General features: G+C 36.1%; 1 protein-coding gene across 3 annotated transcripts in view; it reads right to left on the bottom strand.

Annotated features, from left to right (window-relative positions):
* The window catches only part of PRKDC (protein kinase, DNA-activated, catalytic subunit), a 362,155-nt gene that overhangs the window by 252,789 nt on the left and 84,253 nt on the right, over positions 1 to 25,113 (bottom strand). For all 3 annotated transcript variants that reach the window (XR_002823982.1, XM_023730648.1, XM_004375604.2), the window contains 4 exons: positions 16,381 to 16,487; positions 11,843 to 11,933; positions 10,439 to 10,602; positions 9,689 to 9,841 (listed from right to left, as the gene is read on the bottom strand). Coding sequence is in view for 2 of the 3 variants with exons in the window: in XM_023730648.1 (XP_023586416.1) it covers positions 9,689 to 9,841; positions 10,439 to 10,602; positions 11,843 to 11,933; positions 16,381 to 16,487 (515 nt within the window). In the remaining variant the exon portion in view is untranslated. The remainder of the gene's footprint in view (positions 1 to 9,688; positions 9,842 to 10,438; positions 10,603 to 11,842; positions 11,934 to 16,380; positions 16,488 to 25,113) is intronic.

The following is a 25,113-nucleotide window of genomic DNA, read 5'->3' as shown; positions in this document are numbered from 1 at the left end:
CCTCTCAGACTCTCAGGGGCAGCCGTCAGCCCCCTGCCTGGCTCAGCACGTGATCCCCTACTGTAGCAAGATACTGGTGCCTACACCAATCACCCATGCCTAAGACTGTAGGTGAGAGCCTGCACCACACACTTCGTACCGACTACCTGCACACCTGAGCTAAAAGCATATAGGAAAATTTAACGGACTCCTGTGTGCACATTCTTAGTTACAGAACTAACTACCTGGTGACAGGACATTAGAGCTTCAAAGGCGCAAATAATCAAACTAGCATGAACAAGCAGCCTATTGGGGCATATCAAAACAAAACAAAACAAGAAGCTAGGTCTCACTAAACAAATATAAAATAAAATTATACTAACTGATTGATGCCTCGGAGACAAAAGTTAACATCAAATCACATAAACAGGCAGTCAATGATGGCTTCAGCAAGCTCCCAAAATAAAGAATCAATAAATTCTCTGGAGGAATAGAATTTCTGGGAATTACCAGAGGCAAAATACAAAAGATTAATATACAGAACTCTTCTAGAAATTAGAAAGGAAATTCTTCAAAATGCAGAAACTGCCAAAGAACACACAGACAAACTAGTGGCGGAACTTAAAAAAGTTATTCAAGAACATAATGACAAATTCAATAGGCTGCAAGAATCCATAGAGAGACAGCAATTAGAAGTCCAGAAGATTAACAATAAAATTTCAGAATTAGACAACTCAGTAGAAAGCCATAAGAGCAGAATTGAGGCAGCAGCAGTTAGAATAGATAAACCACTTGACGCCAATTTATTTGAGGAAAAATCAGATAAAAGAATTAAAAAGAATGAAGAAACTCTAAGAGTTATATGGGACTCTATCAAGAGAAATAACCTGCGAGTGATTGGAGTACCAGAACATGGGAGATAACAGAAAATACAGAGAAAATTGTTGAAGATTTGTTGACAGAAAATTTCCCTGATTTCATGAAAGTGAGAAGATATCTATCCAAGATGCTCATCAAACCCCACATAAGGTAGATCCCAAAAGAAAGTCACCAACACATATTATAATCAAACTTACCAAAACCAAAGATAAAGAGAGAATTTTAAGAGCAGCTAGGGATAAAAGAAAAGTCATCTACAAAGGAGAGTCAATAAGAATAAGCTCGGACTACTCAGCAGAAACCATGCAGGCAAGAAGGCAATGGGATGACATATATAAAGCCTTGAAGGAAAAGAACTGCCAGTCAAGAATTATATATCCAGCAAAACTGTCTCTCAAATATGATGGCGAAATTAGGGCATTTCCAGATAAACACAAGTTCAGGGAATTTGCAAAAACCAAACCAAAATTACAAGAAATACTAAAGGGAGTCCGATGGTTAGATAATCAATAACATCAGATAAAAACACAAGACTAGAAGGCAGGACAGAGCAACCAGGTATCAACCCAGGTAGGGAAACCACAAAAATAAGTCAAAGCTAAAACACTAAAAACAGGCAAACAGATGTCAATATGTAAAAGATGATGACCTTAAAACAAAAAAGAGGGACTTAAAAAATGTAGATGTAGATCTTTCATAGACAGAAAGTCAAGGCAATAAAAAGAAATAAAAGACTACCATAAACTTAGAAAAATAGGGGTAAATATTAAGGTAGCCATAAAGGAAACTAACAATCCTACAAGTCAAAATAAAAGACAACAAAATATAAAGTCTCAGCAAACATAAAATCAACAACAATGAAAAAGATGAAAAGAAAAGACATAAACAAAAATAACTCAGCACAGAAAATTAAATGGAATAAAGAAATTGTCAACAACACACACAAAAAGACGTCTAAATGATAGCACTAAACTCATACCTATCAATAATTATGCTGAACACAAATGGAATACATGCAGAAATAAAGAGAGAGTGGCAGATTGGATAGAAAAACAGTATCAGTCTATATGCTACCTACAAGAGACACACCTTAGACTTAAAGACACAAACAAACTGAAACTCAAAGAATGGAAAAAAATATATCAAGCAAGTAACACTTGAAAAAGAGCAGGAGTGGCAATATTAATCTCTGAAAAAAGAGACTTTAAAGTAAAATACACAACAAAGAATAAGAAAGGACACTATATAATGGTTAATGGATCAATAGACCAGGAGGACATAACTATAATAAATACTTATGCACCCAATGACAGGGCTCCAAACTATATAAAATAAACTCTAACACCACTGAAAAGAGAGATAGACGGCTCAACAATAGTAGCAGGAGACTTCAATACGTGACTTTCAGTGAAGGAGAGAACGTCCAGAAAGAAGCTCAATAAAAACAAGGAAGATCTAAAAGCTACAATCAATCAACTTGCTCTCTTAGACATATACTGAACACTCCACCCAACAGCAGACAAGTATACCTTTTTTTTCAATGTACATGGAACATTCATCAGAATAGATCACATATTAGGCCATAAAGCAAGCCTTAACAAAATCCAAAGCATCGAAATATTACAAAGCATCTTTTCTGACCATAAAGCTATGAAAGCAGAAATCAATAACAGAAAAAACAAGGAAAAAAAATCAAACACATGGAAACTGAACAACACCTTGCTCAAAAACTAACGGGTTACAGAAGAAATTATGGATGGAATCAAGAAATTCATAGAATCAAATGAGAACAAAACATATCCTACCAGAACTTTTGGGACACAGCAAAATCAGTGATCAGAGGTCAGTTTAGAGCAATAAATGCACACATCCAAGAAGAAGAAAGGGCCATAATCAGAACGTTAACCCTACAACTCGAACAAGAAGAAAGAGAAGAGCAAACAGAGCCCTCGGATGACAGAACAAAGGAAATAAAAAGAATCAGAGCAGAATTAAATGAAATAGAGAATAGATAAACAATTGAAAGAATTAACAAGACCAAAAGCTAGTTCTTTGAAAAAGATCAGCAAAATTGATAAACCATTGGCCAAACTGACAAAGAAAAACAGGAGAGGAAGCAAATAACCTGTATAAGAAATGAGATGGGTGATATCACAAGAGACTCAACTGAAATTAAAAGAATCATAACAGAATACTATGAAAACTTGTACTCTATCAAATTTGAAAACCTAGAGGAAATGGACAAATTTCTAGAAACTCACTACCTACCTAAACTAACACAAACAGAGGTAGAACAACTAAATAAACCTATAACAAAAGAAGAGATTGAAAAGGTAAATAAAAAACTTCCAAAAAAAATTCCTGCGCCCAGGTGGCTTCACTGGAGAATTCTACCATACTTTCAGAGAAGAGTTAACACCACTACTACTAAAGGTATTTCAGAGCATAGAAAAGGATGGAATCCTCCCAAATTCATTCTACAAAGCCATAATGACCCTGAAACCAAAACCAGGTAAAAACACCATAAAAAAAAAGAAAATTACAGAACAATATCCCTCTTGAACACTGTCAAAAAAATCCTCAACAAAATTCTAGCCAAGAGAATTCAGCAACATACCAAAAACATAATTCATCATGATCAAGTGGGATTTATACCAGGTACGCAGAGATGGTTCAACATTAGGAAGACAATCAATGTAATCCATCACATAAATAAAACAAAAGACAAAAACCACATGATCTTCTCAATCGATGCAGAAAAGGCATTCAACAAAGTCCAGCACACATTCATGATAAAAACTCTCAACAAAATAGGAAAAGAATGGAAATTCCTCAACATAATTAAGGGCATTTATACAAAGCCAAGCGCCAACATCATCCTAAATGGAGAGACTTTGAAAGCATTCCCCTTGAGAATGGGAACCAGACAAGGATGCCCTTTATCACCACTCTTACTCAACACTGTGCTGGACGTCCTAGCCAGAGCGATTAGGCTAGACAATGAAATAAAGGGCATCCAAACTGGTAGGGAAGAAGTAAAAGTATCTCTATTTGCAGATGATACGATCTTATACACAGAAAACCCCAAAGAATCTACAAGGAAACTACTGGAATTAATAGAAGATTTCAGGAAAGTTTCAGGAGACAAGACAAACATACAAAAATCAGTTGGATTCCTCCACATCAACAAAGAGAACTTAGAAGAAGAAATCACTAAATCAATACCATTTAAGAAGGCCCTGAAGAAGATAAAATACTTAGGAATAAATCTAACCAGAGATGTTAAAGACATATACAATGAAAACTAAGAGACACTACTGAAAGTAACCAAAAGAGATCTGCACAAGTGGAAAAACATACCTTGCTCATGGATAGGAAGAGCCAACATTGTGAAAATCTCAATTATACCCAAAATGATCTACAGATACAATGCAACCCGATCCAAATTCCAACGGCATTTTTCAATGAGACGGAGAAACAAATCACCAACTTCACATGGAAAGGGAAGAGGTCTCGAACATGTGAAGTATTACTGAAGAAGAAGAACAAAGTGGGAGGGCTCACACTACCTGATTTTAGAACCTAATACACCGCCATGGTAGTCAAAACAGCCTGGTACTAGTACAACAACAGATGCATAGACCAATGGAACAGAATTGAGAATCCAGACATAAATTCATCCACCTATGAACAGCTGATATTTGACAAAGGCCCAAAGTCCATTAATTGGGGAAAAGGCAGTCTCTTTAACAAATGGTGCTGGCAAAACTATCTCCACTTTCGGAAAAATGAAACAAGACCCATACCTTACACCACACACAAAAACTAATTCAAGATGGATCAAAGACCTAAATATAAAATCTAAAATGATAAAGATCATGGAAGAAAAAATAGGGACAATATTAGGAAACCTAATACATGACATAAACAGAATACAAACCATAAGTAACAATGCACAAGCACCAGAACAGAGACTAGATAACTGGGAGCTCCTAAAAATTAAACACTTATGCTCATGAAAAGACTTCACCAAAAGAGTAAAAAGACAACCTACCAACTGGGAAGAATTTTTTGGCTACGACAAATCCAATCAGCGTCTAGTCTCTAAAATTTACGAAATACTGCAAAACCTCAACAACAAAAAGACCAACAACCCAATTAAAAAATGAGCAAAGGATATGAACAGGCACTTCACCAAAGAAGATTTTCAGGCAGCTAACAGACACATGAAGAAATGCTCATGATCATCAGCCATTAGAGAAATGCAGATCAAAACTACAATGAGATACCATCTCATCCCAACAAGGCAAGCATTAATCCAAAAAACACAAAATAATAAACGCTGGAGAGGTTGTGGAGAGACTGGAACACTTATACACTGTTGGTGGGAATGTAAAATGGTACAAAGACTTTGGGAATCAATTTGACGCTTTCTTAAAAAGCTAGAAATAGAAGTTCCGTATGATCCAGCAATCCCACTGCTTGGAAGATATCCTAGAGAAATAAGAGCCATCACACTAATAGATATATGCACACCCATGTTAACTGCAGCAATGTTCACAACCTAGGTGTCCATCAATGGACGAACGGATAAACAAAGTATGATTTATTCACACAGTGGAATACTATGCAACGATAAAGAATGATGAAGCCGTGAAAAATCTTACAACGTGGAGGAATCTGGAGGGCATTATGCTGAGTGAATTTTGTCAGTCACAGAAGGACAAATATGGTATAAGACCACTATTATAAGAACTCAAGAAAATGTTTAAACACAGAAGAAAACATTCTTTGATAGTTATGAGGGTGGGGAGAGACAGTGAGGGTTATTCACTAACTAGACAATAGACAAGAATTACGTTAGCTGAAAGGAAGGACAGCACACACTACAGGGGAAGTCAGCACAACTGGACTAAACCAAAGCTACAAAGTTTCCTGAATACAATGAAACACTTCGAGGGACAGAGTAGCAGGAGCTGGGGTCTGGGGACCATGCTTTCAGGGGACATCTAGGTCAACTGGCTTAATAAAGTTTATTAAGAAAACATTCTGCATCCTACTTTGGTGACTGGCGTCTGGGGTCTTAAAAACTTGCAAGCAGCCATCTAAGATGCATCAATTGGTCCCAACCACCTGGGGTAAAGGAACATGAAGAACACCAAAGACACAAAGGAAGTATTAGCCCAAGAGACAGAAAGGGCCACATAAATCACAGACTTCATCAGCCTGAGATCCATAAATCACAGACTTCATCAGCCTGAGACGAGAAGAACTAGATGGTGCCTGGCTACCACTAATGACCGCCCTGACATGGAACACAACAGAGAATCCCGGATGGAGCAGGAGAAAAGTGGGGGTGCAGAATTCAAATTTTAGTAAAAAGACCAGACTTAATGGTCAGACTGAGCCTGGAGGATCCCCAAAAAGCATGGCCCCCAGATTCTCTGTCAACCCAGAAATAAAGCCATTCCCGAGGCAAACTCTTCAGACAAAGATTAGACTGGAGTATGGGACATAAAATGATACTTCCGAAGAATGTGCTTCTTAGCTCAAGTAAATACATGAGACTAAATGTGCAGCTGCTGTCTGGAGGTGAGATGAGAAAGCAGAGAGAGTCAGTAGCTCGTAGAAGGGACACGGGAAATCTGGGGTGGAATGGAGGAGTGTGCCGTCACAGTATAGGGAGAGCAATTAGAGTCACATAAAAATGTATCTATAAATTTTTGAGTGAGAGACTAACTTAAAGTGTAACCTTTCACTTAAAGTACAACAATAAAAAAATTTAATAAGAACAACAACTCATACAATAATAAAACAGAACCATAAATTTAGAAAAATGGGGAAAAGATAGTCTCTAACAAATGGTGCTAGCATAACTGGATATCCACCTGAAAAAAAAATAAAACAAGACTCACACCTCACAACATGCACAAAAACTAACTGAAAATGGATTGAAAACCTAAATATAAAATCAAAAACAATAAATATTATAGAAGAAAAATAGGGACAACATTAGGAGTCCTAACACATGGCATAAACAGAATACAAAACATAACTAACAATGCACAAACACCAGAAAAGAAACTAGATAACTGGGAGCTCTTAAAAAATCAGTTATGCTCGTCAAAAGACTTCACCAAGAGTTCAAAGACAACCTACAGATTGGAAAAAATTTTTCATGACAACAAATCTGATCAGAATTTAATCTCTAAAATCTACAAGATACTGCAAAACCTCAACAACAGAAAGACAAATAACCCAATTGAAAAATAGGCAAAGGATATGAACAGGCACCTCACGTATGTAGACATTCAGGTGGCTAACAAATCATTAGGCATTAGTGAAATGCAAATCAAAACTACAATGAGATACCATCTCATCCCAACAAGGCAAGCATTAATCCAAAAAACACAAAATAATAAATGTTGGAGAGGTTGTGGAGAGACTGGAACACTTATACACTGTTGGTGGGAATGTAAAATGGTACAACTACTTTGGAAATCGATTTGGTGCTTCCATAAAAAGCTAGAAATAGAAGTACCATACGATCCAGCAATCCCACTCCTTGGAATATATCCTAGAGAAAGAAAAGCCATCACATGAATAGACATATGCACACAGATGTTCATGGCAACACTGTTCACAATAGCAAAAAGATGGAAACAACCTAGGTGCCCATCAACGTACGAATGGACAAACACATTATGGTATATTCACACAACTGAACACTACACAAAGATACAGAACAACGATGAATCCATGAAACATCTCATAACATGGATGAATCTGGAAGGCACTATGCTGAATGAAATTAGTCAGTCGCAAAAGGACAAATATTGTATAAGACCACCACTATAAGAACGCAAAAAAAGGTTTAAGCACAGAAAAAAAAAATTGTGTTTTTTATGTGATTTGGTAGTTTTAAACATTTATGAAGTCAAAACTACCAACAAATTAACATTTTTCTTTTATGTGTCTGCCTTCAATATCTTGTAGGAAAGTCTCCCTTTCACGTAAACTTTATGTAAAAACATGGAAGGATGTCTATGATGTAATATTAACAAAACCCATCTAAGTAGCAGAAATCACATTTTTTACACAAAAGAAAATGTGTTTGAATTCTATGATCCTACTTTTAGTAGAATAAAAGAAAATGTCTATACACATTTATAAGTTTTTACGAAGATCTGGGAGTATATTCAACAAATTTTTTCCAAAGGGTACTAAGTAAGGGTGGGAAAGAGGTGATGATGTGGAAATTCAGTTTTCATTACATGTTTTTATGTTAACTGACGTGTTTATGTTGAGAATATGTAACTTACATCATGAAAAAACACATTCTAATCCAAAGATACACACATACCCAGACAGAGACAGAGACAGAAAGATAATAGAGATAGATATGCTATATATTCTTACATAATCCTTTAACATATTTATTAAACAAATGGCTAAATCTAAATCTTTTTAATGCTCTTAGAATTCACTTTTCCATGTTAGTCAATTCGTTTAACACCAGTTATGCTTTAGTTGATACCAACTCATGGCAACCCCATGGGTGTCGAGTAGAACTGCACTCCATAGGGTTTTCAATGGCAGCTTTTTCAGAAGTAGATTGTCAGGCCTTTCTTCTGAGGTGCATCTGGATGGACTTGAACCGCCAACCTTTCTGCTAGCAGTTGAGTGTGTTAACCACTTGTAACACCCAGGGACTCCAATTCACCTAATACTATTTATTAAATGAACCACTCATTTCCCATTAACTGAAAATGGTCCCCTATCCTACCATATATATCATTTTTAAACATACACATCGAGCTACTTCCCAACTAGACCCTCCCACTGATCTATCTGTGCACGACTTCAACCCTGTTACAATTAATGTGGCTTCTTTTTGACATCTGTTAGGGCAAGTCTTCCTTCATTACTCTACTCTTTCAACATTTTTCTTGCTTAGGTTCAAGCAATTATACCTTCAAATTAATCATATTTTAAATTCAAAAACTAATTCTGGGAATTTTACTGGAATTATGCCAAACTTCTCAATTAACTTGGGAAGACTGACATCCCTTTAATATTGATTCTTCTAATTCAGGTACATAGTATATTCATCTTCTCTTATAGTCATAAATATATGTTTGCCTGGCACTCTGAAGTTGACTCCTAGACATTTTATAATTTTTTTATGTTATTATGAATGAGATCTTTGTAGATGTGTTTTTCAAGTGGTCAATAGTGTTATATGAGAATGCCAGTGTTTTATTTCTATTTTGTAATTCATCAGCTTTCTCCCTTATTAATTCTTAGAGTTTATCAGTTGATACTCTTGGGCTTTCCAGATTAAAAGAAAAATAATATTTATAAATAATAAACTTTTTTTCCTTTTTATCTATCTATTGTGTTCTTGGAGCCTTGGTGGCACACTGGTTAAAAGCTCAGCTGCTAACCAAAAGGTCAGCAGTTCGAATCCACCAAGCCGCTCCTGGGAAACCCTATGTGGCAGTTCTACTCTGTCCTATAGGGTCGCTATGAGTTGGAATCAACTCAACAGCAAAGGGTTTGGTTTCTATCGTGTTCTTATCTTACAGTATCGACTAAACTCTACTGAATAATAAATGGTGCTGGCTAACAAGTACTTCTGGCGGCCTTCCATGTGCTAAGCACCATGTTAAATGCTAAAGACAGAGCAGGCTTCAGTACTTTTTTATAAAATCCCACCCCCGCGCCTCCCCTGCCCAGGTGATGTCAACATGTAGCAAAGTTTGATAACTAAATTAGACTGAACTTATTTAAAGTTTTGCAAATATTGCATCTTTACAATCTCACTTACCAGATCTACATCACACGCAAGTCGCAGTAGTACAGGGAAAGTCTGCTTATACAGCTGGTACATGGGTGGAGAGCCGCGGTCACCTTCAGGTATCTGAGTGGACTTTCCCAACATAAACATAACCAAACTATGTAAAAGTTCACATGCTGCAATCTGGAAGAGGCCACAAGTTCAACAGAGCTACTCAACTTAGCCCTTTAATAAGTTCAAAAGAAAATTTTTATAGTAGGCAACTATCATGGATCTCAAATACAAATTAAATGAAAACAGCACTTCTTGTATAAAAGTAATGCTTCTGTTCACTTTTAAGAGTTAATAATTCATATTCTAAAGCTTTGGACATCTGGAATAATATATTCATAAGGAATATGAAGCAACTTTGGAAATTTACAAATTAATATAAAAAAGTGAAATTACCTTGTTTCTAACCTCTCAGGTTGAGGGGATAATTGAGCACAGACCAAAAGTCACTTTTAAATGCCCTATTCTATTATGAAGAGTTTTTGGCATATTACGGTTTTGTCTTACATCTATTAAGATTATTTATGTCTAACTTTCATTTGCCAATGACACTTAATTCTGAAAGTGAATAAAGCAGTTTTCTAATTACTATGTTTCAGAAACTACAAAATTAATGATATTAGAATGGCTAAAACAGATTATCTGTTTCCTAACAAATATGTTTTACAAAAAATTTGTTTTGAAAACAACAGACTCTAAGTAGTGAGTGAAATGAAAAATAAAAAGTACTTTAGTCTGTCTGTCACCAGCTAACAAAGCTAATTCTGTGACCCGAGGCAAAAAGACATCCAGATAAACAACAGGCTTCATTTCTACAAATGGCATTGCAAAACTGAGCCTCTTTTCTCTGTCCCATGCTACACATCTCTTCATCATTTCATCTGAGGATGCAGCTGTCAAAAAAAAAAAAAAAAAAAGATTTAACAAGAGTATTGTTTTACTGAAAATCCTTCTAAGATCAGCTGCTCTATATTTTATTAGTCAAACCAGAGTCTATTACTAAGCACTTTACTCGTATTTCCTTTCTGCTTCACTTTTGCTTCAGACATGTAACTACATTAGAAATCCCTAATATACTATTCCTGAATTTAATTTAAAGTAAAATTACTTTTAAGCAAGTCTAACAGTCTGGGGTGTTTGATTTCCAATTTACCACATTTTACACAAATAATGCACACCTTCTACATTTGTTTGCCAATCGCGCCCTCCCCAAGAGGTATTTCCATAGTCACCGCTATGACAATTTTTTACTTGTTGTTGTAAAGAAAAATTAGCATAGCACACTAATGAAAATACACCATGAGAGGGCACGGTTGGCAAATAAACGTAGAAGGCATGCATTATTTGCGTAAAAACAGTAATTGAAAGTTAATGTATTTTGTGGAAAAAATGATAAACAAGCAAAATTTTATTAAAAACTTTCTCTTTAAAACATTTATTTTCCCAATATAGGCTCTAAGTTCCTAAATAACCAAAAAATCACTAGTATATTTAATATCAAATTTCAAAAGTGAAAACATTTACTAATCAAAAACATTAATTCTCATCAAAAACAATCTAAAAATATCCAAATAGTAAGAATATCAAGTTTTAAAAAGTAGATTAACTTTCAATTTCCCCAACACAATGTTTAATATAGAAGAGTTCTATTTCAAAATGGAAAACATGCTTATTAACGGAATCAAACTAGAACATTTTCTCTACTGATGTACTAAATTATTCAGATTGTATGGGTGCAGTCAAAGTATTTTCATTAGACAAAATATTATTCTTTATAATCTTGTTTGAAAATATGTAAATCACATATAGGAGTAAATATCAGAATATACCATGATCTATACAAATATTAAAGTTCAAATTAAAGTACAAATATATCTATTATTGTTGTCTGTTGCTGTCAAGTCAATTTCTACTCATGGTGATCCTATGTGTTGCACAGTAGAACTGCTACATAGGGTTTTCAAGGCTGTTACCTTTTGGAAGCAGATCACCAGGCCCGTCTTCCAAGGTGCTTCTGGGTGGGTTCGAACTGCCAAACTTTCAGTTAGTAGTTAAGCGCTTAACTGTTTGTACCACCCAGTGGCTCCCCCAAATACACCTACAGGGGATAATTTATTTTAAAGAAAAGTTTACCTGTTATAAGATTTCTGTTTATTTGTCCTCCTAGACGTCCAAGCATTTGTACCACTTTAATTCTTATTGCTTCTAAAGATAATGCTTCATTCTGTAAATGTGAATAATTACAGACATATAATTGGGTTAAAATTAAAGAGAATTATGAGAGGAAAAAAAAAGCCTACTTTGCTACCCATTCTATTGTGAATGTCTCCTGATGGTTAATTGCATCCTACACAGTAGTGCTGTTAATATTATTGCAAATTCATGAAAAAAGTCAAATCCAACTTTGCAGTTAGATGTGTATTTCCTAGGCCCGTGGTTCCCAAACTTTTTGGCAGGATTCATTTACACTCTTAAAAAATACTGAGGGCCCTGAAAGAGCTTCTGTTTACCAGGGTTGTATTTATCAATATTTATTATATAAAAAATAAAAACTTAGAAATTATAAAAACAGCTATTATTTTCTTTAAAAATACTAAACCCACAACATGTAAAAAAAATGACATAATTTTAGAAAAAATATTATTTTCCAAAACAAAAAAACTCAGAAGAGGGGCATTGTTCTAGAGCTGTGCAAATCCCTCCATTGGCTGGCTCACTAGAAGACAGCTAGTATGATACGTTGTCGAGGTCTCACACAGACATGTGTGGAAAAGGTAGGGGTGTTTTAGTGGTTGTTCTAGATAAGTGCAGTTATTCTTCTTTGATACTATAAATAAGTGGTAGTTTCTTAAAAATAATTTACCATGGAATATGAAGCCATACCAATGAATTCTGTACATTCTATTACATTAAAATACATTGGTCTGTCTTGCATTTTGAATGGATTTCTTACCCATGCATGATTTGGTAACCACATGTATTGGTCATTTGAAAATATTGGTTCACTGAGTTATGCATATCTTCTAAATGCTGACAAAATTCATTATATATCTGCAATCATTAAGGTTGTATGTCAGCTTGGCTGGAACATGATTCTCAGTGGTTTGGCAGTTATGTAATTATGTATTAATGTAATGTATAATGTATTAATGTATAATGTATTAATGTAATCTGGCTGTTATGAAATGACGTAGTCATCCTCCATAATTTGATCTGATGTAATCAGTCAAATCAGTTATAAGGGGAGCTTCCTTGAGGGTGTGGCCTGCATGCAATATAAATATGGTCATTCTGGCAAAGCTTGCTTGCTCTGGATCCTGCATCCAGCTCATCATCATCTGAACTCCAGTTCTTGGGACTTGAGCCAGATGCCTGCTATACTGTCTGCCAATCTTGGGTTCATCAGCCCCTGCAGCTAAGTTGAGTCAGGAGACGCCTCCAGCCTGATGCCTGACCCACAAACTTGGAACTTGCCAGCGTCTACAACCATGTGTGCCTTTCCTTGAGATAAATCTGTCTCTCCCTCTCTATATATACATATATAAAACCCCGCTGCCATCAAGTCAATTGCAACTCATAGGGACCCTACAGGATGAAGCAGAACTGCCCCATAAGGTTTCCAAGGATTGCCTGGTGGATTCGAACTGCTGACCTTTTCGTTAGCAGCCGTAGCTCTTAACCACTATGCCACCAGGGTTTCCTATAGATATGTATACATACATACATATATATATGCACGTATGTGTGTGTGTATATATATCTATATATACACGAGTCCAAATCAACTCGACAGCAACGGTTTTATATATACATATATATATACACATATATATACATATGCTTCACTGGTTTTGCTTTTCTAGGGAACTCAGCCTAAGACAATATCCAAAAATCACATTTGTGAATATCACCATCAATATTATCAGAAAAATCTTTAAGAATGAATAGCTGTCACACATGGTGATGGCCACAAGTATTCTAAAACTTATAATTTTCCCTTAAAATCTTGAATTTTTATCATTGGCAACAAAAACTGCCAAATGTTTTCCTTGAAGTGACAGGCTCACTCCTTGTTCATCTTAGAGAAAACGTCTGCCAAGTACCCAAATCTAAACAACCAGAGTTTGTTTGTCAGTTGTTCTTTCAATTAAAAATGCATCTCATGGAAAAAGTGGCTACTTCAGCTCACAACTCAAACCATCACACAAGAGCTTTTCCTCAAGACAGCTGTGGTTCTTCAGTACTCAGAAGAACTGCTTTGTGCATACTGCCTGTTTGATCACCCAAAATAGTAAAAAGACATGTAGGCAAGGGTCAAGAAGCAATAAAATCCTAAGGAATCAACACTGTCACCCATCAATACACCACCAGTGCAAAGGCAACAGAGTAAAAATAGTTCTGGTCTTGCAGGCCTAGAAGTCCACATTTTGAGAACCACTGTCCCAGGAAATCAGGATCACGTATATGTAAAGGAGCTTTATTTGCAAAACTAGAGACATGCTGAAATAATGTTGTCCTGTTTTGTGTATATGACATAAAACAAAAATTTTTGACAACGAATTCTAGTTGTATTTAAGTCTCTCAAACAAAAGCTGCCAAAAATAACAAGGTGGAAAGAATTTACCATGAGGTTTGCATGACTAGTTCTAGCCATTATAAGCTTTTCAAATACTAATTTCTACTTCATACCTAAAAGAGATATTTTCCCTATACTGCCTCAACTTTCTCATTTATAGCGTTTTTCCCCATTAGAGTCATATAGTATATTGTTTAAAAAAAAAAAAAGAAGATCTCAAGAAATTATCACCAGACTAAGTCCGTTAGATGGGGAAAGAAGAGTATCTTCAATAAATGATGTTGGGAAAATTGGATTTACACATGCAGAAAAATGAAACCAGATCCATGCCTCACAACATACACAAAAACGATTAAAAAATGAATTAAGGACATGAATGTGAAAAACTAACACCATAAAACTCTTAGATCTATGTAGACCTTTACTTTTGGAAGATCTACATAACCTAGATATGTGTAGATCTTTACTTTTATGAATGAGATCAGTAATTTCTTACTATGAATGTCGGCTAACTGTTAATTATCTACCTCTTGACTCTGTGAGGAAATAAAGTTAAATAAAGATTATCTTTTCCCAATGAGTTTAAAACCATAAAATTATTAGAAGAAAATGCACTGACAACGCTGTCAGACCTAGCCTTTAATAATGGATTATCTAATATAATAACAAAGGTACAAACACCATAAAACAATACAGACCTCATAAAAATTAACTTTTGTTCACCAAAAGACTTTACCAAAAAAGTGAAAAGACAAGCTACCGACTGGAAGAATACCTTTGTAAACCATGTATCTGATAAGAATCTAATAACCAAACTATATATAAAACTTCAACAATTAAACAACAAAAAGACATATAATCCAATCATAAAACGAGCAAAGGACTTGAACAGACATTTCACCAAAGAGAACAATCATGGCCACCAAACACATGAAAAGATGTTCAGCATCATTAGCTATCAGAGGGATGCTATCAAAACCACAATGAGATACCATTTCACTCCCACTAGGATGGCTCACATTAAAAACACAGAAAATAACAAATGTTGGCGAGGATGTGGGGAAATTGGAACCCTTATCCATTGCTAGTGGGCAGGCAAAATGGTGCAGCCATTGTGGAAAACAGTGGGGTACTGCCTCAGAAAACTAAACATAGAACTACCATATGACCCCGCAATTCCACTCCTAGGCATATAACCAAAAGACTTGAAAGTAGAGACTCCATAGAGACTTGTACACTAATGTTCACTGCAGCACTATTCACAATAGCCAAAGGGTGAAAACAACCTAACTGTCCATTGATACATGAATGGATAAACAAAATGTGGTACCTACATACAATGGAATAGTAAGCAGCCAGTAAAAGAAATGAAGTCTTGATACATGCTACAATATGGACAGAGTTTGAAGACATTATGCTGAATGAAATAAGTCAGTCACAAAAGGACAAATATCTGCCTTGCGCATTATGTTCTTTTAAGAACTATCTATATGGGATCAAACTGACAACAGTAACTTGAAAAATTAGATAGGAACCTTAGGGGCCAGTGAGTTTATGTTAATGGGGAAGGAAAAAGGAGGGTGAAAATGATTGCACAACTCAAAGCATATAATCAATGTCACTGAATTGCACATACAGAAACCGATGAATTGCTGTATGTTCTACAACAAAAAATAAATAATTAAGAAAAGAAGAAAGAAAAGAATACCACCAAAAAATAAAACAAAAAAATTAGCTGGCAGGAATTGAACGTGACAAACTGCTGTCCTTAAGATCAAATCAGGAAACTAATCAATGCTTAATATTCATGATATCAGTACTCTGACTTGCTTATGAAAGATGAACTTTAATACTTTTATTATCCACTAAATACAGGTGGTGTATTTAAACTGAAGTCAATATTTAAATCGTCAATAAACCAAACAGTTACTATAGTTTATATATCTTTATTGCTAAAATTATATTAAAATTATTTCTATAACTCTAATTTGTATCCAAAAGTAAAATTTTAAGTGCAGATTTTTAACTTTTTATGAGCGCAAGAATCTGATATCTGCATTATCAAAGGTAAAGACAAATACAACAGATTTCTTACGGATGCCATGTTCTTTGTTCTCTTCAGATGCTTCAACACAACTTTATGAAACCCTTTCTGGGTAGCCCGACAGAGTGCAGATACCTCCCAGTTATTCTTGGTCTCATCTAATCAACAGTAAACAAAAACAAATTTTAAATAACATTCATTTGATAAATGCAAGGGAGAACATACTGTACTGCCAAATACAGACAATAAACCTACTTTTAATGACAATTTAAACATTACTGTCTAGAACAAAAATATTAATAGTGATTGTTGTGTTTTTATATAAGAACGTTTACTAGAAGAAACCTGGCTCCTTGGAGAAATGGCCAATTCTAGGGCCTGGACAGATGTTCATTGCAAAAAGATCCTGAACGTAAAGGAGCGCTCAAAGAACAATGGGGCTTGCCAAGGGGTCAGCTAGTAGGGACCCTCACACCTTGTACACAAGTCAACCTGGGCCAATTTAAGCATCAGAATAAATAATGATGGTAAAAGATTAGACACACGGAAAAAATAAGAGCCCACAAGTCCATACTAATATAAATGAATAAGCGGGAGATAAGGAAAAGTTTTTTCTTACAAGAGAATGCAAACTCATAAAAGGAATGATGGAGTTAAAAAATCACCATTTTGCAACTACCATAGCAATAACTGATTAAGGAAGACTCAGTAATGGATGCTAAAACTATTATGGTAAAACCTTGAGGAACAGAATATTTAGTCCTATAAAAAGTATCCCTCCCATAAACTACTTTTTTTTTTTTTATTTTGAAGTAATCATCAACTTATAAGAAAATTTGGAAGTACAGTACAAAACTTTTTTTCCTGAACCATTTGAGAGTAAGTTGACAACTTGATGTTCCCCACTCGTGAATACTTTAGTTTCTCTTTTCTTCAACAAGGATATTCTCCTGCATAATAAACATCAACCACCAAAATCAGGACACAGTCACACTTACCAACAGTTAATGCTCAGACTTCATTAAGGTTTCAGCACTGATCCTACTAATGTCGTCCATAGCTGAAGGATCTAGCTCAGATTCGCGTACTGCATTTAATTGTCAAGTCTCTTTCGTCTGTTTCTGACTGGAAGTTCTTTAGTCTTTGCTTGACTTTTATAATTTTGAGGTTTTTTTAAATTATAGGCCAGTAATTCTGTGCCTCCATTTGGGTTTGTCTAACAGTTTCTTGTAATTAGTTCAGGTTATGGGAATCAGTTATAATATCTTATTATTTCCCTTATTAATTAATAATTAACAGGTTCATTACTGAGTTCAATAAAATATGGTTCATTTTACACTGGCAGTAGACATGAAGTTATTCTTCAATAGTTTTTGAGATGTCCAGTGGATCTGTTGCCAGAGATGGGTGAACTGCATTGCTGGAGGACACCTCACAGGCACTTTAAGCCCAGATGTCTTTCCATGGCTCCCAGAGATGAATCTCAAACGGCAATGGAACTTTACTTTCTCTTTCCTAGTTATTTTTCTGTCTACAATTGTATTGTCTGTTGTTGGCTTGCTTATCCAATAAGCAATTCCCCATGGGTAACAGCAATGACTGAGAATTTGGTTTTAATATACTCCTTGTTGATCTTCTGTGGGTCAATGTGACAGATCTATAATCTGATAAATCGGAGATGATAAAAAACTGGCTCATTATTTTATTTTTTGGGGGGCAGGGGGAGGGTTGCAAATTAATTAAGAATTTTGTGTACACCAGGAAGAAGAACAGCTCTTTGAAATATGTAGTGGTCAGTTTCTATGTTTCTGTGTCTCTCACGTTTCTTTACTTAAGGCAAAAATTGCACAACTGAAGCTATACACTTTCTATGTGTCTGTATACCTATGTGCCTATAATTGACAAAGGCCTTTACCTCTTAATATTCTCCTACATAGGGAGGGTATTAATAAATTAGATTACAGTCTCTTGAATTAAAGGAGTTCTGTTCTCATTGACTTAAACAGATAAGTAAATTGAATATATCTAAAATTCTATGAAACTAAGGATATAGAACTTCTAATGCTTTAAATGTGGTAGATGTAAACACATCTTACAGAAGGTAACTAAGAAAAATTTTAGGAATCCATATTCACACATTAAGGCACCTTGGGAAAACAAGACAAATTTAGTAATTTTCATTTAAATAAAAGCCTTTTGAATCTGGCAAATGTACAGGGTACAAGCTCAACAAACAAAAATCATCTGGGTTTCTATACACAAGCAATGAGAAAGGGAAACTAAGGAAACAATTCCATTTTAAAATACCATCTAAAAGAATAAAATACCTAAGAATAAATTTAACTAGGGGCATAAAGGACTTAAAACAATGAAAATTAGAAAACACTGCTGAGACTGAATCTTCCTGTGTGTAAACCTTTTCATGAGTTTTTACACTAGTGGTCTCATACAATTATTTGTCCATTTGTGACTGACTTATTTATGAGTAAGCCACTTAAGCGTAAGTGAGGGCTGTGGCGACCATGGTCTCGGGGAACTTCTAGCTCAACTCGCATAACATAGTTTATAAAGAAAACGTTCTACATTCTACCTTGGCGGGTAGCATCTGGGGTCGTAGAAGCCTGTGAGCAGCCATCTAAGATACTCCACTGGTCTTACACTTCCGGGAGCAAGGGAGAATGAAGAAAACAAGATACAAGGGAAAGATTAGTCCTTTGGACTAATGGACCACAACTATCATGTCCTCCACCAGACTGAGTCCAGTACAACTATATGGTGCCCATCTACCACCACTGACTGCTCTGACAGGGATCACAACAGAGGGTCCCAGACAGAGCTAGAGAAAAATGTAGAACAAAATTCTAACTCACAAAAAAAAAAAAAAAAAATTCTAACTCAAAAAACAAGACCAGACTTACTGGCCTGACAGAGACTGGAGAAACCCCAAAAGCATGGCCCCCGGACACCCTTTTGGCTCAGTAATGAAGTCACTCCCTTCAGCCAAAGATTAGACAGCCCCATAAAACAAAATAAGGCTAATAGGTCACAACAGCCCAGGGACAAGGACTAGAAGGCAGGAGGGGACAGGAAAGCTGGTAATAGGGAACCCAAGTTCGAGAAAGGAAAAGTGTTGATATGTTGTGGGGTTTACTGTCATAAAACAGTATGTGTACTAATTGTTTAATGAGAAAATATTTGTTCTGTAAACCATCATGTAAAGTACAAAAAAAAAAAAAAAAACCTGCTGAAAGACATTAACGAAGACTTAAATAAATGGGAAAGATATTCCATGCTCATGAATTGGAAGACTTAATATTGTTAAGACGTCAATAATACTCAAAATGATCTATAGATTCAATGCAATCCTGATCAAAACTCCAAAAGCCTTCTTTACAAAAATAGAAAAACCAATTCTCAACTTTATATGAAATGGCAAGAGGCCCCAAAGCTAAAGAAATGTTGAAAGAGAAGAACAAAGTATGAGGACTCACACTTCCTGATTTTAAAACGTATTATAAAGCTACAGAAATCAAAACAGCTTGGTACTGGTATAACAATAAACACACAGACCAGTGGAATAGAACTAAAAGTGAATGAATAAATCCACCCATCAACGATCAACTGATTTTTGACAAGGGTGCTAAGTACATTCAATGATGAAAGAAGAGTCTCTCAATAAATGGTGCTGGAAAAATTTGATTTCAACAAGCAGAAAAATAAAACAGAATACATGCCTCACAAAACCATACACAAAAACAAATTCAAAATGTATTAAATATCTAAAAGTGCAAACTAAAGCAAAAAAAAGTTCTTTGAAGAAAATGCAGGGGCAATACTGTCGAGACTCATCGAAATTAAAAACTTTTATTCATCAAAAGACTTTACAAAAAAAGTGAAAAGACAAACTTCATACTGGGAGAAAATTTTCGAAAACCATATATCCAACAAGAATCTAATAACCAGAGGTGGGGCCAAGATGGAGGACTAGTCAGATGTTTCCAGTGGACCCTCTCACAACAAAAAACCGAAAAAAACAAGTGATTCGATTATATATGGCAACCTGGGAGCCCTGAACATCAAAGGCAGAGTTGAGGAACCAGACTGAGTAGCAGTGGAAGGGAGAGACCATTCAAAAGCAGCAAGGACTTGCCAGACCTCACTGGGCGAGAGTTGGAGCCCTTCAGGCCTGAGCACTTCATGTGTGAGTGGTGAGGCAGTCAAGAGACATGCTCGGGAGTTGCGTTTCCACAGCAGAAGAGACCCAGTGCCAGAGAGTCTACACGGCCACTCAAAACCAGTGAGAAACAGCCCTCATCAGCGAAAGATAAGCACTTGCGTACAGCTTACCTCGTGGATCAAAAACACCCCCCTTAGGGGAAAAACCTCTATCCATTTACCTCCCCACTCCCTGCTCTGCACTGGGTCCCAGACCAGCTTCAGCAATTCCTGAGTCCCCTGAGCCAGAAGCAGGATCCGTAACACGCCCGGAGCCATTCTCCCTGTCATGGAGAGTGAACAAAATTGACAAACAGAGGAAAAAATAAACTGCCGGCTCCGCTAAACCCGAAAACCAGGGTAGGCATAGATCCTTTGCCTAGGCACAGACATAAGGGATTCATAGACTTTGAGTGCCTTTCCCACTGCATAGACTTGTGAGGCCCATCTCAACAGGATAGGCCCTCATTACTGCAGTACAAGGGGGTATATACCAGAACTCTTAACTTCAAATGTTTCAGCTGTGAAGGGGCAGGTTCTTGACATTCGACACTACTCTGCCCATTAAGCAGAAACTTCACCTACACACGTCAGGGACCTGAGGACTGGTGGCTCCACCCACGCCACCTAGCCACCTGAGATAGGGGCCCATGAATAAGAGGTGCCCCCCAGTCCTTACAGCCAACAGCATTAGGTGCTCATATTCCAGCTGCAAAACCCACCCACCTATGATTTCTAGGGAACAAGGACACACCTTCCTTCTGGACACTCAGGGGTGGCCGTCAGCCCCTTGCCTTGATCAGAGTGTGTCCCCCAGCTGCAGCCAGATGCTTATGCCTATACCAATCACCCATGCCTGTCTAGGACTGTAAGTGGGAGCCTACACCACACACTGGGTGGCTATCTACCTGGGAACCTGAGCTGAATCCATACAGGAGGAGTGGGCAGACTCCTAAGCTCTCATACCTAGTAACAGCTAACCACCTGGTGACAGGACATTAGAGCTTCAAAGGTGTCAAAAATCAAACTAGCTCATACAAGAAGCCTATTTGGGCATATTAAAACAAAACAAGAAGCTAGGACACAGTAAGCAAACATAAAATAAATAAATAACTTATTGATGGCTTGGAGACAACAGTCAATATCAAATCACATAAAGAAGTAATACATGATGGCTTCAGGAAGCTCCCAAAATAAAGAATCTAGGAATTTACCACAGCAGGAAAATTTCTTGGAATTACGAGAGGCAGAATACAAAAGATTAATATACACAACTCTTCAAGAGTCTGAGAAGAAAATTAAACAAAATGCATAACACCCAATAGAGGAAATAAAAAAGACTAGAGAAGAGCATAATGACAAATTTAACAAGCTGCAAGAATCCATACAGAGACAGCAATCAAAAACCCAGAAGATATAACAATAAAATTCCAGAACTAGACAACAGAAAGTCATAGGAGCAGAATTGAGGCAATGGAAGTCAGAATTAGTGAGACTACACTTGACACCAACTTATTTGAGGAAAAATCAGACAAAAGTATCTAAAAAAATGAAGAAACCCTAAGAATTATGTGGGACTCTATCAAGAGGAATAACCTACGAGTGACTGGAGTACCAGGATGGAGAAGACAACAGAAAATACAGAGACAATTCTTGAAGATTTGTTGGCAGAAAACTTCCCTGATATCATGAAAGATGACAAGATATCTATCCAAGATGCTCATCGAACCCCACATAAGGTAGATCCCAAAAGAAAGTCACCAGAAGATATCTATCCAAGATGCTCATCGAACCCCACATAAGGTAGATCCCAAAAGAAAGTCACCAAGACATATTATAATCCAACTTGCCAAAACCAAAGATAAAGAGAGAATTTTAAGAGCAGCTAGGGATAAAAGAAAAGTCATCTACAAAGGAGAGTCAATTGGAATAAGCTCAGGCTACTCAGCAGAAACCATACAGGCAAGAAGGCAACATGATGACATATATAAAGCTCTGAAGGATAAAAATGCCAGCCAAGAATTACATATCCAACTACACTGTCTCTCAAATATGACGGCGAAATTAGGGCATTTCCAGATAAACAAAAGTTTAGGGAATTTGCAAAAACAAAACCAAAATTACATGAAATACTAAAGGGAGTCTTCCAGTTAGAAAATCAGTAACATCAGATAACAATCCAAGACTAGAACACAGGACAGAGCAACCAGGTATCAACCCAGATAGGGAAGTCACAAAAGTAAATCAAACCTAAAACACTGAAAATAGGGAAACGGATGTCAATATGTAAAAGATGACAACATTAAAACAAAAAAGAGGGACATAAAAAAATGTAGACATGGATTTTTCATGTGGACAGGAAGTCAAGGCAATATGAAGAAGTAAAAGACTGGAATAAACTTAGAAAAACAGGGGTAAATATTAAGGTAACCATAAAGGAAACTAACAATCCTACAAGCCAAAATGAAAAAACCAGATAAATGTAAAGACTTAGCAAACACAAAATCAACAACAGTGAAACAGATGACAAGAAAATACATAAAAAACGACTCAGCACAGAAAATTAAGTGGAACAAAGAAACTGTGAACAACACACACAAAAAGACATCTAAATGACAGCACTAAACTGATAACTATCAATAATTACCCTGAATGTAGATGGAATAAATGCACCAATAAAGAGACAGACAGTGGCAGATTGGATAAAAAAACACGATCCATCTATATGCTGCCTACAAGAGACGCATCTTAGACTTAAAGACACAAACAAAAACTCAAAGGATGGAAAAAAATATATCAAGCAAACAACACTCAAAAAAGAGGAGGAGTGACAATATTAATCTCTAACACAATAGACTTTAAAGGAAAATCCACCACAAAGAATTAGGAAGGACACTATACAATGATTAAAGGGTCAATACACCAGGAGGACATAACTATAATAAATATTTACGCAACCAACAACAAGGCTCCAAAATACATAAAACAAACTCTAAGAGCACTGGAAAGAGAGTTAGACAGTTCCACAATAGTAGTAGGAGACTTCAACACACCACTTTCGCTGAAGGATAGAACATCCAGAAAGAAGCTAAACAAAGACATGGAAGAGCTAAATGCTATAATCATCCAACTTGATCTCATAGACATATACCGAACACTCCACACAACAGCAGCCAAGCATAATTTCTTTTCCAATGCACATGGAACATTCTCCAGAATGGACCACATATCAGGCAATAAAGCAAGCCTTAACAAAATCCAAAGCATAGAAATATTACAAAGCATCTTTTCTGACCATAAAGCCATAAAAGTAGAAAATCAACAACACAAAAAGGAAAAAAATCAAACACATGGAAACTGAACAACACCTTGCTCAAAGACTACTAGGTTATAGAAGAAATTAAGGATGGAATAAAGAAATTCATAGAATCAAACGAGAATGAAAACACATCCTACCAAAACCTTTGCAACACAGCAAAAGCAGTGCTCAGAGGTCAGTTTAGAGCGATAAATGCACACATCCAAAAAGAAAAAATGGCCATAATCAAAACATTAACCTTACAACAGGAACGAGCAGAAAGACAGCAGGTGCCAGAAGAAAGAAAATAATAAGATTAGAGCAGAATTAAATGAAACAGAGAACAGAAAAACAATTGAAAGAGTTAATAAGACCAAAAGCTAGTTCTTTGGAAAGATCAACAAAATCGATAAGCCACTGGCCAAACCGACAAAAGAAAAACAGGAGAGGAAGCAAATAACCCTTCTAAGAAATGAGATGGGTGATATCACACCAGACCCAACTGAAATTAAAAGAATCATAACAGAATAGTATGAAAAACTGTACTCTAACAAATTTGAAAACCTAGAGGAAATGGACAAATTTCTAGAAACTCACTAGCTACCCTGAATTAACACAAACACAGGTAGAACTAAATAAACCCATAACAAAAGAAGAGATTGAAAAGGTAATTACAAAACTCCCAACAAAAAAACACCCTGGCCTGGATGGCTTCACTGGAGAATTCTACCAAACTTTCAAAGGGTTAACACAGTACTTACTGAAGGTATTTCACAGCACAGAAAAGGACGAAATACTCCCAAACTCATTCTATGAAGCTAGCATAACCCTGATACCAAAACCAGGTAAAAACACCACATAAAAAGAAAATTACAGATCAATATCCCTCATGAACATTGATGCACAAATCCTCAACAAAATTCTAGACAATAGAATTCAACAACATATTAAAAAAATAATTCATCATGACCAAGTGGGATTTACACTAGATATGCATGGATGGTTCAATATTAGAAAAACAATCAATGTAATCCATCACATAAATAAAACAAAAGAACCACATGATCTTATCAATTGATGGGGAAAATGCATTTGGCAAAGTCCAACACACATTCATGATAAAAACTCTTAGCAAAATAGGAATAGAAGGGAAATTCCTCAACATAATTAAAGGCATTTATACAAAGTCAACAGCCAACATCATCTTAACTGGGGAGAGTCTGAAAGGATTACCCTTGAGAATGGGAACCAGACAAGAATGCCCTTTATCA

Source organism: Trichechus manatus, unplaced genomic scaffold (assembly GCF_000243295.1).
Source record: "Trichechus manatus latirostris isolate Lorelei unplaced genomic scaffold, TriManLat1.0 scaffold00038, whole genome shotgun sequence".
In the NCBI taxonomy this organism is placed as follows: domain Eukaryota; kingdom Metazoa; phylum Chordata; class Mammalia; order Sirenia; family Trichechidae; genus Trichechus; species Trichechus manatus.
Note: the sequence above shows the minus strand (reverse complement) of the source record. Positions and strands in the feature narration are given on the sequence as shown.